This window comes from Schistocerca nitens, chromosome 8 (genome assembly GCF_023898315.1).
Source record: "Schistocerca nitens isolate TAMUIC-IGC-003100 chromosome 8, iqSchNite1.1, whole genome shotgun sequence".
Lineage (NCBI taxonomy): Eukaryota > Metazoa > Arthropoda > Insecta > Orthoptera > Acrididae > Schistocerca > Schistocerca nitens.
This window is the reverse complement of record NC_064621.1, coordinates 124,120,746-124,138,833: the sequence shown is the minus strand read 5'-3', so window position 1 is coordinate 124,138,833 and position 18,088 is coordinate 124,120,746. Positions and strand designations below refer to the sequence as shown.

Here is an 18,088-nt window from a genome sequence, read left to right as displayed (position 1 = left end):
TTGTAGTGTTACAGAAGTGAAAATAGTAAAGATGGCATGATAGTGAAAAAATGTGACAAAAAATAAAATTCAAGAGAAAGACAGGCAAATCTTCAAACATTATTTGCCTCAAGAATCTACCCTAGACCTGACTGCAGCCAACAATGAGAAAATGAAGATAAGTAAAAAAGTTTTTCATTATCTTACTCCCCTTGAAGCTTTTGAAGCTAATGAAGAGACTAAGAAAAATTTAATGGTGATGTGTGGGAGGGCAAGATTACAAACTGCCCACCCAATCTAAACAATATCCTGGTCAATTCTTATGCCACAACTACTCCCAACCCTTGCTCACATGGCTGATATTATTGTGAAAGACCTAAGTGCAAGACCTAACCATCCAACATGTTCTCCAGACCCAGCACAGCCTTATCCTATCCCATCAGAGGCACAGCCATCTATGAAAGCAGCCACATAATATACAAGCTCTGGTGCCATTTCTGCACAGTGTTTTATGTGCCCACAACCACAGACCAGCTGCCCACCCATGCAAATGACCACTGCCAAACTGTGGCTGAGAGGAGAGCTGAACATACTGCTGAACATGGTGTGCCAGATTTCAGTGGCTGCTTTGGGACCTATTATGTATGAATGCTTCCTCCCGACAACGGCTTCTCTGAACCATGGAGATGGGAACTATCCCTGCAACATATCCTTCATTCCTTTAGCCCTTCTGGCCTAAATTTCCACTAGCCCCATGCTTCACAACCACTACCATCCTGCCCCAGAAACCTTGCTTCATTCACCTTACACCCATACTCTCTTCCCCAATCTTACAAGTTACTCCTTCCTACGCTGTCTATCTGCTGTTCTCTCCAGTGCACAAACTCACCTGTGCCTATGTCCGTGCCTGTGTCATATTTGTCTTGTATGCACCTGCTGCCTCCCTCTCGACCATCAGCCACTGTTTCCCAGCCTTCCCTCTATCTCCCTGCATCTGTGTATGTTCAAGGGAAAGATCAAATGTGATACAGAATTGTTTTCTGTAAGCTTTCTTGAATCTAAAAAATTACACCCACTTCATATTTTTACATGTCTTCTGACATTGCTACACATTTTTCCCATGGAATTGGCAACTTTTTGATGCCATTCTTGAAGAAAACAGAGATACATGTGCGCAGCAACTTGCACACCAACTCTTCTACCACTGTGTTGTCATCAAACCTTTGTCCTCCAAGTTGTTCTTTCAGCAGTCCAGATATATGGTAGTTGCAGGATGATCAGTCTAGACTGTAATGTCCCAGAGTTGGACAATGAATTTCCTCCAGTTTTTGCCTCTTTAAAGCAACAGACTGTGGCCTTTCATTGTCACACAGAAGAATCATGTTTCAGATTGCGCGCTGGCTCTTCCTACCACCTAAGCAATTTCAGATGTTATCTGATATGATGCTTGTCCATAGTCATCTTTGGTGGGGTAATTTTCCCACAGCTACTCATTCTGCCACAAATTTTTTATGCCATTCATACACTTGGGTCTTTGAAAGAATTTCTTCCCAAACTGTGCACAGAGCCTCTTCAAATTTTCCACAAGTTAGGTGCCCTTTCTTTTGCAAGAAACTTGGCGATTATGTTCTGTGCAAGGGACTTGCATACCTCTTGCACACTAACTGGAGCACCACAATGCTATTCCAGACACCCCTCCTCCCCAACATTCTGTCAATGTTGTGCCCATTTCCATGCACTACCACAGACACCACAGCTAAATCTGGTTCATATTTGAAAAGCCCTTGTATGTGTATTCTACATATATGAATGATACATCTAATAGATAGCAAGTTTTCAATCTTGGTTATTACCTTGTTGAGGACTTTCAGTTAGGACTTCCCATTTATTTATACTAATAACTTATTTCAGATGGAGATGCACTGCAAGGTCTTTGATGCATTTTTACCTGGATAGCATTTCTTGACTACACTATTCCACTGACCATCAAGTCCACATGTTAGACTTTGTTTTAGTCTAGTTGCTGATGTATAATACAATTTGCAATCCACAACTGCTTTTGTTCCTGGGAGAACTGGATAGTCACAAGTGAACCTCGATTCACCATAGAAGCAGTCAGCATAAATTGATTCTGATGTGAGTCTTGGACACTTTCCTGAAATACAAAATGAAGATGTACATAATATACCACTCTCAGTTTTACATACTAAATAAATTATATCAAGTCAGATTACAGCATTCACAGCTCAGCTATATCATGTAAATTAGCGAATGTCCTACTTATAACAGAATATTGAGCCACTTCCTGAAAATACCTTCAAGACAGCTTAGTATGGGTTTTGTAAAGGCTTCTTTACAGAGAAATAAATGTATGATCTCACTATCTCTGTCATGGTAGAACTAAATACCAAAAGTTACAGTGTTAGCATTTTCTACGGTCTTGCCAAGGCCTTTGTGTAGATTTTCTATGTAAACTAAAATGTTATGGCATTAAAGAACATAGAAAATAGAGGGTCACTTTAACAAATGATACTGCAGGAATTAAAATAAATTCTGAGTGATGATACAAACACAGTGTCCTGCAAGGTTCAGCACACATTCTGGTCCTGCTTTTGACATACATAAATTATTTACTAACCTCAAAAACTCTGCACTATATTATCACTGCTATTAATTACTAATTGATGTTAAAACAGCAGTACCATGTAATAACATAACAGTGAAAAGTTGTATGATTAATATTCATTCATTACGAAAATGTCTTGTTGCAGAGCATGGAACAATTAGATAACAATAATGGAAACCTCAAAGGAGAGACAGACTACAGCTACAATATCAAAATAACATAATGATGAAGGATGAAAATTTGTACCCGACTGTGACTTGAACCTGGATCTCCTGCTTAATACAAACAATTGCCTTAACCGTCTCAGCCATCCGGAGACGCTTCTTATCCGACCCAAATTCTCTACTTGCCATGTACTAGTAGGTCCACTGTCCATTCATTTACTTGCTTGCAGCAAGTCATGTATTCCCCCCAAGAGACACAGGCCCTGTTGTGCATCCACACTGAAGTTATCAAGGCAGCCATGCCAACAGATATACTACACTGCACAACAGAATCGAAGCATTACTTTTTCAAAACCACATAAATCCAATCCAATGTGAAGCTTAAGTTTGAAATTTGGCTCAAAGGTGTTTACAACCTTTCCTTGTAATGGTGCAAAAGTGTGGTATCCTGCAACATTGCTCTTGGGCTCAACAATGCTTTGGACAGCAAGGTGTTCACATGTGTGAAAAAATGTCTACAGCTCAGAAGTTCACATGATGGGTAAGTTGGGTTAGTGATGTCACATTTGCACCACATTTCTATGATATTTGTACATACTCCAAAGCAGAAAAAGGTGCCTGCAGGCATGCTTTGCTACTGCTGTTTTGCTGCCAGACTGTTGCTCTTGTGTCTGATAGCAGGCCATCCAGAATCTGAGACCTTCAAAGCAGTTGCCAGTCTGTAAGCACACAGGACTTCTTGATGGCTTCTGCCTGTACAGCTCCATTTTTAAAGTTGACAACAAAGGTAGGCAGGTGTCACCAAGAGTTTTGTCAAACTGGGGAAGGTCTTAGGGAGAGACCGTTTGCCATTTTCTTCACCTGTGTGTCAATATTGCATCCCTCCATGATAACACGAAAGGCAAACATGAAATAGCAGTGCTGAAAAAGCATAACTACCCTTTCCTGCTCTGGATCACATTCAAATTTCATTTAGTGGTTTTAAGTGGAGTCTAGAGGTTCCAATCTGTACATGAGAGCAAAAATTGCAGTCACACTGCACTCCAAACGTGAGTGATCGTGTTTTATTGGGATGCAGCACCACAATGTCCTTAGAGAAGGATTGAATGCCTGAGGGTGTCAGCAGTGTCAAAGGTTGTAAAGAACATCTTCCTGATGCTCACTGCACAGCAAACTGTAGTTTTTGACCACAAAATGTGTGGGGATCAACAGCCTAAGGAAAGGGGAGATTTCATTGATGTCCTTTATGCCACCCCATGCACCTTTTTTGTGTTGATTCTGAGTGCCAATGTGTCTGAAATGTTTTCCTCAGCCACTCATAAGAAAATAGTGTGATTTCAACACTGGGCATCATGGTTCTGACCTCCTTTGCAAAGGCGTTAAAAGATTGGATGAAATGTAGGTTAAGAGGGGGCATGACAATTATCCTATCATGTGACACATCCATGGCAACACCAGGCAGAATTGTGTGAAATTTAGTGCCAATGCGACATCATTAACTCACCTTACACACCACGTGAACTTCTGAGCTGTAGCCTTTTTACAGAATGTGTAAACACTTAGCTGTTTGATTGTTGTTGTTGTTGTTGTTGTTGGTGGTGGTGGTGGTGGTGGTGCTGCTGCTGCATCTGGAGGGCATTCACCATCACAGTCATCAGCACCCTTATGCTGACTGTGTGAGGTGAATGGGGCTATAGCACGCAAAAAGAGGATAGCCTAAAATAGAACACAAGACCAAATATGCTCCTTTGTACTCTTTTTTACATGAACACACATGACTCCTCTGAAGGCTGCAATGGAGCAAGCAAGTAAAGGCAGACCACTACAATCAATGATATATCATTTGGATAGCCACTAAGAGACAAGTCCAGAAAAGAAGACTAGTGGATCATAAAAATAGTAACTGCTTGAGCCAGTTGTTCTCTAACATAGTAAATGCTTCAACCTAAGAGCTTAGGTAGAAGGGAAGATAAAACACAGAAGTGTAAAACACATGCCACATTTTGCTCATTATCATCTAAAATTGAGTGCAGGCCTTTTGGTAAACCAGCTTGAACCCTCTTGTCATTATATAAAATAGTGTCAGTTAAAATGAGGAGAACCATAATCAGTACACCACATGAATCACAAACAGGCAGGTCTTCACATCTTGGCAGGAAGCCATGGGTCAGGTGGCTGTGACGTATTCAAAGTCATGTTAAACAGACTTCATCAACTTTAACTGTCTGGAAGGAAGTGTGCTATGGCCTTACAGTCTCTTTTATTGATTGAAATTTATTTTCCATCACACCCAACCACTCTTTCTCCCAAAGACATATTACAGACCTTTACAGCAATCACAGGGCATTGCGGAGACAGATAGCACAGTCAGTAACATTGGGAAGGGTGAATGCCTCCATGGCCATGGTATTGGTCAACTCATTCCCACAGATACCCAAATGTCCTCATATTCAGAATGAGAACTCCATTCCTTGTCATTGCAAGTGCAGTATGGTGTCACAGATGTTCTGGAGAGTTCTGTATGCTGGGTACATAGACTGAATTGTACACAGCATACTAAGCGAGTCAGAGCATATGAAGAATTTGGATTGACGTTCACATTTCATTGATCCCAAGAGTGACATTGCTGGGTGCCTCACTTTTGCACCATTAGAGAAGAAGGGTGTACACACCTTTGAGCCAAATTTGACACTTAAGCCTCTCACTGGGTGGGAATTATGGGGTTTCGAAAAAGTGATCGACGTTTACAACCACACTAAATAATGGGTCCATTGGGGCCTTTATTGCTATTAGAAACTAGGTTCAAAGTAATACATTGATTTATACTAAAAATTACAAGACAAAACTCTACACTGATGATATCTGTTGTGAAGCCACAGAGCAACTGTATCACAATGTCAGTATAGAGATTGTGACACATCAGTTACTGATACATGTGATTTATTTCATTTAAAACACATGTTGTGTTTTCCTGACTAAATGAATCACATGTTTGGACAACTGGCGTGTAAAAATATCCATGCTACACAAATGAGTCTAATACTGTGCCTCAGTGGTATTGTTGCATTTTATGAGTTGGCATTAATCATACAAGCTTATACTGAAATTCATACAAAAAAAACAATACAGCATACAAAAAACATACATCTCATCATCAGATGAAAGTGAACAGGCCCCCAGTTACTTTATGAGTAGCCTATTGTTAGAACCAGTGCAATCAGAAATTGGGGATGGGGGATAGCGAAAGAAGTGTTTATATTATTACGTGTATCAATTTCCAGATTTCCCAGCTCAGTTTTGGAGAATACAGTCACAGAAAAACTAAGTGTCTTGAGAATGGCAGATGAATTGTAGGAATTAAACAAGGATATGAAAATGTCAGACAACCTATGGCTCCTGAATGGGGCCATTTTGAATGACAAATTCGGCCTTGTAAGATTAACCAAAGTGGCTGTGAAGATGGACGATGATTACAATTGTTGCAGAGTGCTCTACAGCATGGACACACTTTAGATGCTTGAAAGACTGTCTGGCAAAGACAACAGAGACAGTGGCCACTTATCAATACATTTACACAGGCAACAAAAATTCATACATGGGAGAGTACACATCTACACACATTCATTCATACCCTTTCCTCATGCTTAAATATAACTATAATACAGTAATGATACACAGTATTAAATGAAAGACAAATAGTTGAAGAAAGTCCTAAAATTTATTCTCCAGTACATGAGGCTTGCTGATCACTAATAAATGCATGGAAAGAACCAGCCACTGTGAGAAGTAGTAAATGTTGGATAACAGGCCTATACATGGGTGTTAAAAGTGCTTAAATAAAAACTATTCAAGGAGAAATTTAAACAGCCAAAACTGCAAGACTGGTTCATATTAGCATGGGTGGCTTGACCACTAACTAAAAAAGGATGAAGCAGCCACTCTTACATAAATGAAAATAACCTACACAATAACTGGGGCAGGAACCCTGGCAATGCAGAAAATTTTTTACACTCATCACTGTTATTTTAAACAGCGGGCAGATCGTTACGAAGAAAAATCTATATCCTCTCATACAATCTACAAAATACAATTGAGTAATACATGGCAGTGTGACACTGGTATGCCTTGACACAAGTGCCACACAGTGGTGGGTGCTCCCACAAGATGATGTGCCTGTGTTGTGTGTCAGAACAGCAGAATGCTCTCAGCAAGCCAGGGTGACTCCTTTATTTCTGTGTGACTCTAGCAATGACCACTGTGGCAAAACTGCAGGTTTCACTAGCAGTAATTTGTTATTTTGTACCTCCAGCCAAACATTCTCTCACTGACAAGTCTCCTCCTCAACAACAAGGTAATGGTACTGGAGGGGAGAGCACAGAGTAACATTTTCCTCCCATGCATCCCTTGCTGTCACATCAGTTTCTCATTTCCCAGGATTCCCACATGGCTGGTACCCAGCAGATTGTTACTTCCTCCTTTGACAATTTGGTATGTTAAGTGTGTCTTGTATGTATTGGACAACATTGCTGCGTACATTTGCCAACTCATATATAATGTACTTACAGAATCAGAGCAGATGAGAAAGTTATTCCAGTGATAGCTCCCCATCTACTCCAGTGCCTTTAAAACTGCATAGAGATCTCAAACCTGAAAATTCATTTGTAAGTCTAATCCTAGAGACACCATGAGTGGAAACTGCTGGGCAGCTGACAGAATGCCCCTGTATAGGCCCAACAGTATAAACAATTGATACATTTCAGTGCACCTCCAAAAACTTGTAAACATCTTGTTTTTTAAAAAGAATCTGGTGCACAAGGTTTGATGCACGAGTAGTGCCTATTAGACGGAGAGAGTCTGACAGCCAATCAGTTCCAGTTATTCTAGCAGGAAGGAGGTACATGGCTTGTGTTGTGTGTAGTTCAACCACACATAGATGGTCAGTACTATGGTTTGATCATGTCCACATTGTTCCTTTGTGCCAGGAAGGACTCTCAACAAGGGAAGTGTCCAGGCGTCACAGAGTGAACCAAAGCAATGTTGTTTGGGCGGAGATACAAAGAGACAGGAACAGTCAATGACATGCCTCACTCAGGCCACCAGAGGGCTACTACTACAGATTACAGTTCAGAGGAACCCTGACAGCAACGCCACCATGTTCAATAATGCTTTTTGTGCAGTCACAGGACATCATGTTACGACTCAAACTGTGCGCAATAGGCTGCATGATGTGCAACTTCACTCCCGATGTCCATGGCGAGGTCCATCTCTGCAACCAAAACACTATGCAGATGGGCCCAACAACATGCTGAATGGACCGCTCAGAATTGGCATAACGTTCTCTTCACCAATGAGTGTCGCATATGCCTTCAACGAGACAATTGTTGGAGACGTGTTTGGAGGCAACCGGTCAGGCTAAACGCCTTAGATACACTGTTCAGTGAGTGCAGCAAGGTGGAGATTCGCTGCTGTTTTGGGGTGGCATAATGCTGCTGGTGGTCATGGAGGGCACCGTAACAGCTGTATGATATGTGAATGCCATCCCACGACCAATAATGCAACCACATCAGCAGTATATTGGCAAGGCATTCATCTTCATGGGCGACAATTCACACCCCCTTCAAGCACATATTGTCAATGACTTCCTTCAAGATTACGACATCACTCGATTAGAGTGGCCAGCATGTTCCCCAGATATGAACCCTATCGAACATGCCTCGGATGGATTGAAAAGGGCTGTTTACAGATGACGTGACCTACCAACCACTCTGAGGGATCTACCTACAGTGAATTGCTGTTGAGGAGTGGGACAATCTTGAAAAACAGTGCCTTGATGAAATTGTGCATAATGAGGATAGGAACCCAGTAGGTGTATGTATATATGCATAGTGATTCAGTGATCATGTTACAAACTTTCAGGGATGATGGAGAAGGATAAATCTATCAGTTTGAGATATCAAACCCTGGTCCAGAAATGAATGTGCCAAAGGTTACAAGCGAATATCATTCTGATAGTGGAGTATATGTACGGGTAGGGGTGTAGCTATGACTGTAGGATAGTCAACTTTCAGAGGCAGTAGTATAGAAAAAGAAAAAGTCTAGTAAACATATTCTCTAAAATACATACCTTAAGAGCTATGAATGAGCAACAGCATGAGTATGCAAAAGGCAGTGAAGCTACTGCATTAAAGAGACACTACATGTATCCTCAGGCCTGTAATTGAAGAAGTGTCATGATGATCTCTCCATTGGCAAAAGATTCCGGAATAGTCATCCATTCAGGTCTCTAGGAGGGGACTGCCAAGGGGGAGGTGACCATGAGAAACAAATTGAATAATCAGAAAGCATAACGTTCTATGAGTTGGGGTGCGGAATATCAGAAGCTTGAATGTGGTAGGGAATCTAGAAAATCTGATAAAGGAAATGCAAAAGCTCAATCTAGATACTGTAGGGGTCAGTGAAGTGAAATGGAAAGAAGAAAAGGATTTCTGGTCAGATGATTATGGGGTATATCAACAGCAGCAGAAAATTGTATAACGTAAGTAGCATTCATTATGATTAGCAAGGTAGGATATAGCTTCTTTTCTGTGTTTACTTCGTAGATTCTTACTTAAATTGTGTGTGAGTTTCGTATAGGAGGTGTAATTTCGAGTTTTAGTTACTATAATCTTAAATTCAGGCAGATTGTAGCGCAGTTGTTAGGCATTTGTACAGGTTAGTTCATACATTCTTTGCGTGTTTCCCTTGTGTTATCTAGGCACGGACTCGTGTTTCAGTAACTGTGGTTCAACATCGATTAGAATGGACAGGAACTGTGATTGCTGTGTTCGGATGAGGGCTGAATTGGCATCCCCTCGCTCACAGCTGCAGGCGGCGCTGACTTCGGTCACGCAGCTTGAGTCTGTTGCCAATGGGCACCACTGTGGGGAGCCGGACTTGGGTGTCATGGGGATGTCAACCTCGTCCCGTCTGTCCCCAGATCGGTCTGCCACTGTGGTTGCCCCAGTTGCTGCCCGCAGTGGGACTGAGCCCTCACCTGTGGTTGATTGGGAGGTTGTTCCAAGGCGTGGCAGGCAGCGAAAGACATCCCTGGAGGCTGATCAGAAGGCCTACCCGGTGCGTCTGACAAACAGGCTTCAAGTACTGTCTCTGGCTGAGCCAGATGCAGCTGCCTGCCCTGTTTCAGAGGATGATTCTCAGCCTTCAAGGTATGGGCAATCGCAGAGGGTGGGCTTATTGGTAGTTGGGAGCTCCAATGTTAGGTGTGTAATGGGGCCCCTTAGGGATATGGCGGCTAAGGAGGGGAAGAAATCCAGTGTGCACTCCGTGTGCATTCCGGGTGGAGTCATCCCTGATGTGGAAAGGGTCCTTCCAGATGCCATGAAGAGCACAGGGTGCAGCCAGCTGCAGGTGGTGGCTCATGTCGGCACTAATGACGTGTGTTGCTTTGGATCTGAGGAAATTCTCTCTGGATTCTAGCGGCTATCTGATTTGGTGAAGGCTGCTGGTCTTGCTTACGAGATGAAGGCAGAGCTCACCATCTGCAGCATCGTTGACAGAACCGACTGCAGACCTTTGGTGCAGAGCCGGGTGGAGGGTCTGAATCAGAGGCTCAGATGGTTTTGCGACCATGTTGGCTGCAGATTCCTTGACTTGCGCCATAGGGTGGTGGGGTTTCGGGTTCCGCTGAATAGGTCAGGAGTTCACTACACTCAGCTGGTGGCTACACGGGTAGCGGAGGCTGTGTGGCGTAGACTGGGCCGTTTTTTAGATTAGATGGCCTCGGGAAAGTACGGGGTGGGCTGCAATCTCAAAGGGTGCATGGCAAATACAGGACGTGCTTGGATCCAGGAACAGTTGGAACTGTAGTTGTAAATTGTTGTAGTTGTGCTGGGAAAGTCCCTGAGCTTCAAGTGCTAATATAAAGCACAGAAGCTGAAATCGTTATAGGTACAGAAAGCTTGCTAAAGCCTGGAATAAGTTCTGCAGAAATTTTTACGAAGTCTCAGACGCTGTTCAGGAAAGATAGATTAGGCAGTATTGGTGGTGGAGTGTTTGTGTCTGTCAGTAGTGGTTTATCTTGTAGTGAAGTCGAAGTATATACTCCGTGCGAATTGGTATGGGTGGAGGTTATACTTAACAGCCGAACTAAGTTAATAATTGGCTCCTTCTACCGACCCCCAGACTCCGATGATATAGTTGCTGAACAGTTCAGAGAAAATTTGAGTCTCGTAACAAATAAATACCCCACTCATATGGTTATAGTTGGTTGGTACTTCAACCTTCCCTCGATATGTTGGCAAAAATACTTGTTCAAAACCAGTGGTAGGCAGAAAACATCTTCCAAGATTGTCCTAAATTCTTTCTGCGAAAATTATTTCGAGCAGTTAGTCGACAAACCCACGCGAATTGTAAATGGTTGCGAAAACACACTTGACCTCTTAGCCACAAACAATCCAGAGCTAATAGAGAGCATCATGACTGAAACAGGGGTTAGTGATCACAAGGTCGTTGTAGCTAGGCTCAATACAGTTTCTTCCAAATCCACCAGAAACAAACGCAAAATAATTTTATTTAAAAAAGCAGATAAAGTGTCACTAGAAGCCTTCTTGAGAGACAATCTCCATTCCTTCCGAACTGACTATGCAAATGTAGACGAGATGTGGCTCAAATTCAAAGATATAGTAGCAACAGCAATTGAGAGATTCATACCTCATAAATTGGTAAGAGATGGAACTGATACCCCATGGTACACAAAACAGGTCCAAACGCTGTTGCAGAGGCAACAGAAAAAGCATGCGAAGTTCAGAAGAACGCGAAATCCCGAAGATTGGCTAAAATTTACAGACGCGCGAAATTTGGCATGGACTTCAATGCGAGATGCCTTTAATAGGTTCCACAACAAAACATTGTCTCGAAATTTGGAATAACATCCGAAGAAATTCTGGTCATATGTAAAGTACACAAGCGGCAAGACACAGTCAACACCTTCGCTGCACAGTGCCAATGGTACTGTTACCGATGACTGTGCCGCTAAAGTGGAGTTATTGAACGCAGTTTTCTGAAATTCCTTCACCAGGGAAGACAAATGGAATATTCCAGAATTTGAAACACAAACAGCTGCTAGCATGAGTTTCTTAGAAGTAGATACCTTAGGGGTTGCACAGCAACTCAAATTGCTTGATACGGGCAAGTCTTCAGGTCCAGATTGTATACCGATTAGGTTCCTTTCAGATTACGCTGATACAATAGCTCCCTACTTAGCAATCATATACAACCACTTGCTCACCAATAGATCTGTACCTACACATTGGAAAATTGCACAGGTCGCACCAGTGTTTAAGAAGGGTAGTAGGAGTAAGCCATCGAACTACAGACCTATATCATTGACGTCGGTTTGCAGTAGGGTTTTGGAGCATATATTGTATTCAAACATTATGAATCACCTTGAAGGGAATGATCTATTGATACGTAATCAGCATGGTTTCAGAAAACATCGCTCTTGTGCAACGCAGCTAGCTCTTTATTCGCACGAAGTAATGGCCGCTATCGACAGGGGATCTCAAGTTGATTCCGTATTTCTAGATTTCTGGAAAGCTTTTGACACCATTCCTCACAAGCGACTTCCAATCAAGCTGCGGGCCTATGGGGTATGGTCTCAGTTGTGCGACTGGATTCGTGATTTCCTGTCAGGAAGGTCGCAGTTCTTAGTAATAGACGGCAAATCATCGAGTAAAATTGAAGTGATATCAGGTGATCCCCAGGGAAGCGTCCTGGGACCTCTGCTGTTCCTGATCTATATAAATGACCTGGGTGACAATCTGAGCAGTTCTCTTAGGTTGTTCGCAGATGATGCTGTAATTTACCATCTAGTAAGGTCATCTGAAGACCAGTATCAGTTGCAAAGCGATTTATAAAAGATTGCTGTTATGCTGTGGCAGGTGGCAGTTGACGCTAAATAACAAAAAGTGTGAGGTGACCCACATGAGTTCCAAAAGAAATCTGTTGGAATTCGATTACTCGATAAATAGTACAATTCTCAAGGCTGTCAATTCAACTAAGTACCAGGGTGTTAAAATTACGAACAACTTCAGATGGAAAGACCACATAGATAATATTGTGGGGAAGGCGAGCCAAAGGTTGCGTTTCATTGGCAGGACACTTAGAAGATGCAACAAGTCCACTAAAGAGACAGCTTACACTACACTCGTTCGTCCTCTGTTAGAATATTGCTGCGCGGTGTGGGATCCTTACCAGGTGGGATTGACAGAGGACATCAAAAGGGTGCAAAAAAAGGGCAGCTCGTTTTGTATTATCACGTAATAGGGGAGAGAGTGTGGCAGATATGATACGCGAGTTGGGATGAAGTCATTAAAGCAAAGATGTTTTTCGTCGCGACGAGATCTATTTACGAAATTTCAGTCACCAACTTTCTCTTCCAAATGCGAAAATATTTTGTTGAGCCCAACCTACATAGGTAGGAATTATCATCAAAATAAAATAAGAGAAATCAGAGCTCAAACAGAAAGGTTTAGGTGTTCATTTTTCCTGTGTGCTGTTCAGGAGTGGAATGGTAGAGAGATAGTATGATTGTGGTTCGATGAACCCTCTGCCAAGTACTTAAATGTGAATTGCAGAGTAATCATGTAGATGTAGATGTAGGATAGAGAGTGTGTTGTTATGAACGGTTCAGTGATAGGGCTGTTTTATCAGAATCAACAGTAAACCAACACCAACAATGATGAAACTTCCTGGCAGATTAAAACTGTGTGCCCGACCGAGACTCAAACTCGGGACCTTTGCCTTTCGCGGGCAAGTGCTCTACCATCTGAGCTACTGAAGCACGACTCACACTCAGTACTCACAGCTTTACTTCTGCCAGTATCTCGTCTCCTACCTTCCAAACTTAACAGAAGCTCTCCTGCGAACCTTGCAGAACTAGCACTCCTGAAAGAAAGAATATTGCGGAGACATGACTTAGCCACAGCCTGGGGAATGTTTCCAGAATGAGATTTCCACTCTGCCTAGGTAGCAGAATTCCTTAACTTCATCTATTTTGTGACCATCGATCCTGATGTTAAGTTTCTTGCTCTTCTCGTTTCTGCTACTTCTCATTACTTTATTCTTTCTTTGATTTACTCTCAATCCATATTCTGTACTGATTAGATTATTCATTCTGAAGTATTTCTTCTGTTACCCATGGTTTCTTCACAGTTACCTTCTTTGTACCTAGGTTTTTCTTTCCAACTTGTGTTAATGCCCTTTTTAGAGATGCCCATTCCTCTTAAACTGTAGTGCCTACTGAGTTATTCTTTATTACTGTATCTATAGCGATTAGAGAACTTCAAGAATAACTCATCATTTCTTAGTATTTCTGTATCCCATGTCTTTGCATATTGATTCTTGCTGGCTAATCTCTTGAACTTCAGACTCCACTTCATCACTACAATATGGTGATCTGAGTCTATGTTTGCTCCTGGGTATACCTTTATTCAACTTTAACATTTTGCTTGCACGTTGCTTCACGTTGGACGTCAGCACTGTCACGCACCTTACATTTGAGTATATGATTTCAGAATCTGTCGGACCATGATGTAATCTAAATGAAAGCTTTCCATATCACACAGCCTTTTCCAAGTATACCTCCTCCTTTTGTGATTCTTCAACAGCGTATTTACTATTACTAGATGAAACTTATTACAGAAAATTAGTCTTTCTCCTCTCTCATTCCCTGTCTCAAGCCTATTTTGTCCTCTAACCTTTCTTCTACTCCTTCCTCTATAACTGCATTCCAGTGCCCCATAACTATTAGATTTTCTTCTCCCTTTACGTACTGTATTACTCTTTCAGTATCCTCATATATGTTCTCTCTCTCTTCATCTTCAGCTTGTGATGTCACAATACATACCTGAAATATCATTGTTGGTGTTAGTTTACTGTCAATTCTGATGAGAACAACCCTATCACTGAAATGTTCATAGTAACAGACTCTCTGGCCTGTCTTGGTTTTCATAATGAATGCTACTCCCATTATACCATTTTCTGCTGCTGTAGATATACCCTATAATCATCTGACCAGAAATCTTTTTCTTCCTTCTGTTTCACTTCACTGACCCTTACTATATCTAGATTGTGCCTTTGCATTTCCCTTTCCAGATTTTCTAGCTTCCCTACCACATTCAAGCTTCTGATATTCCATACCCCAACTCATAGAACATTACCCTTTCATTGATTATTCAATCTTTTTTTCATGGTCACCTTCCCCTTGGTAGCCCCTCCCGAGGATCAGAATTGAGCACTATTCTGGAATCCTTTGCCAATGGAGAGATCATCATGACACTTTTTCAATTACAGGCCACATGTCCTGAGGATTCACATTATGTGTCTTTAATGCAGTGATTTCCATTTCCCTTCTGCATCTTTGTGCCATCAACCATTGCTGTTCCCTTTGCCTTTAGGGGCAGTTTCCCACCCCCAAGGACAAGAGAGTGCCCTGAACATCTGTCTGCTCCTCTGCTCTCTTTAACAAGGCCATTGGCAGAATGCGGATGACTTCTTATTCCAGAAGTCCTCTGCTACCAATGCTGATTATCAATCAAAATTTAAGCGGTTGTGGGTATCAAACCCAGGACTGAGGACGTTTTGATTACTAATCAAAGATGCTATCCCTCGACACAAAGCAGACTAGCAGTGGCAAAAAGGGCATTCCTGGTCAACAGAAGTCTACTAGCATCAAACATAGGCCTTAATTTGAGGAAGGTATTTCTGAGAATTTTCATTTGGAGCACAGCATTGTATGGTAGTGAAATATGGACTGTGGGAAAACCAGAACAGAAGAAAATTGAAGAATTTGAGATGTAGTGCTAAAGGCAAATATTGAAAATTAGGTGGACTGATAAGGTAAGGAATGAGGAGGATCTCTGCAGAATCGGAGAGGAAAGGAATATGTGGAAAACACCAATAAGGAGAAGGGGACAGGATGCTAGGACATCTGTTGAAGCATCAGGGAATTACTTCCCTGGTACTACAGGGAGCTGTAGAGGGTAGAAACTGCAGAGGAAGACAGAGATTGGAATGCATCCAGCAAACAATTGAGGATGCAAGTTGCAAGTGCTACTCTGAGATGGAGAGGTTGGCACAAGAGAGGAATTTGTGGCACATCACATCAAACCAGTCAGAAGACTGAAGACTCAAAAAAAGAAGAAAAAAAGAGCTATTAACACCCATCAGTAGCTAAATGAGCAAGTGCTCATATTTCCTCAAGAAAGTTGCCTACCCTACAGTCCTAGCAACAACAGTACTAGTGCATGTATTGCACTGTCAGATATATCAGACCGATTTTTGCTAATAACTTTTGACTCTTTCATTTCTGGACCAGGGTCCTTTACCTCAAACTGCTACAGTCTGATACATTTATCCTTTTCCATCATCCCTGGAAGTTTGTAGCATCCTCACTGATTCACCCTGTACATATACATATATATAAAGATAACTTTGAGACCCTATAGCATCAATGGCTGACGTTTCCAGACACAGGTTCCTATCATCATTTTGTTACTCGAGAGACTTTTTACATCTTGAAGTTTGTTGATTTTGAAACACTCTGTATTTACTGACATCATTTAAAGGGCAAAAAACAGCTTCTGTCTTGAATGGTCAATGTTAGGGTGCAAGAGTTAAAATAGAGTGGCAGAGTTGCATTGGAAAGACGCTACTTGAATCTCAGGCTACGTTCGATACAGAGACTGTAGCCATTAGTCGCCTTGAGATAAGTCGGCATGGAGACTGTAGTTTCCAATCACTATGCAGTTTCTGTGTTGAATGGTCAATGTTAGGGTGCAAGATGCTCCAATCCTTTGTTAAAACATTCAGATCTGCTACATGAAGCCCTGCAAGCTATTCCTTTTCTCTAATTACATGTGATCTTGTTACTCCAAGAGCAATAAAATGAGACGTCACTGATGAGTTCACTACATGCACATGGCCAGCACATCCATGTGAACAGTATGGGCAGACCCAAAAAATGCATGACGGGCACACTATGTGAAAAACTGTCAATAAACAAGTTTCAAAATACAAAATCACAATGTTCTCCTTGTGGCGTAAACCACAAAAGAGAGAATTGCTTTTATCAAAACACATGTTGTAGTTGCTGAAGAAGGACAAACATAGAGCTGAAGTGTGCAAAATGATGCACAACTGACAAAAAAAAGCAGCCACTTAAAACATACAGCTGTGGTTAATAATAAAAAGTCAAGTAATGTTCATGACAGACTTGTGGAAATTCTAAACCTTTTACAGATGATTTGATTTGATTTGATTTGATGAAACATATTATGAATGCTGTCTTTTCTGTGAATAACAACTCATTTATTACCTGTAGCTCTTTCAGTTTTCAAATTGAGATAAGTCATCAATTTCAATTGTTAATCTGCAGGTGTACCAGAAGTGAGGATTACCAAAGTTAACAAAATTTCTATGTGTACTGTTCAGTTACACCAATCATGAGTTTCTAATAAAAGGGCAATTTTCAACAGATGTGACATATAAGCAATTTACAAAACAGGCTACATTTGCAGTTGCAAAAAGAAGAAATTTACTGTGACTGGACCTCTCAAATACTTTGGGCTTCACCATGCATGAATGAGTAAATCAAGTTCAAATTGACATTCTGAATGGAAAATTAAATCAACTGTTGCAAAAATATGGTGGTATTTTTTTTCCAAAGCAAAGAGAAGAATCCAAGGCTACAAGACACACTTTACACTTAAGTCAAATGCAGCAACAAAATTTTGCAAAGCACACAATATCCATTTAGCATTAAAAGATAAAGTGAAGCAGGAACTGTATCATCCTGAACAGAATGAGTTATCAAAGTTGTAACCAGCAGCCAAAAGCAATGCTGCACATAGTTGTACAGAAACCAAATGGCTCACTTCACATTTGCATAAATTTCAATGCAATGGTTAATTCTTGATTTATTATTGATTCACATCCTGTTCTCAAGCCTGCAGAACTAGTGCCAAAATTAGCTGCTGGTATGTAATCCCTCTGGATGACAGTACACAACCAATTTATGGTGATAAATACTCTGTTTGATCTCTACCATTACAAAAGGTTGCCCATTCAGAGGTATTCAGAACAATCAATTCAGAGAGCTCTGAATGCTGTGAACTATCTTGATGTCATAATCATCACAGGCACAGCTTCACAGAATTTTAAATACCTTTTTAAGATTCTACAAGTGGCAAATTTGAAACATAACAATGACAAATGCATCTTCTTTCAATGCAAAGTTAAACACTTCAAGTACACACAGTTT

The 18,088-nt window shown here is 41.3% G+C and overlaps 1 protein-coding gene across 1 annotated transcript in view; it reads right to left on the bottom strand.

The window, feature by feature from the left end:
* LOC126199052 (modular serine protease-like) overlaps nucleotides 1-18,088 on the bottom strand; it is a 310,593-nt gene that overhangs the window by 126,150 nt on the left and 166,355 nt on the right. The window contains exon 7 of the mRNA XM_049935760.1: nucleotides 1,928-2,134. Within this exon, the coding sequence (XP_049791717.1) occupies nucleotides 1,928-2,134 (207 nt within the window). The remainder of the gene's footprint in view (nucleotides 1-1,927; nucleotides 2,135-18,088) is intronic.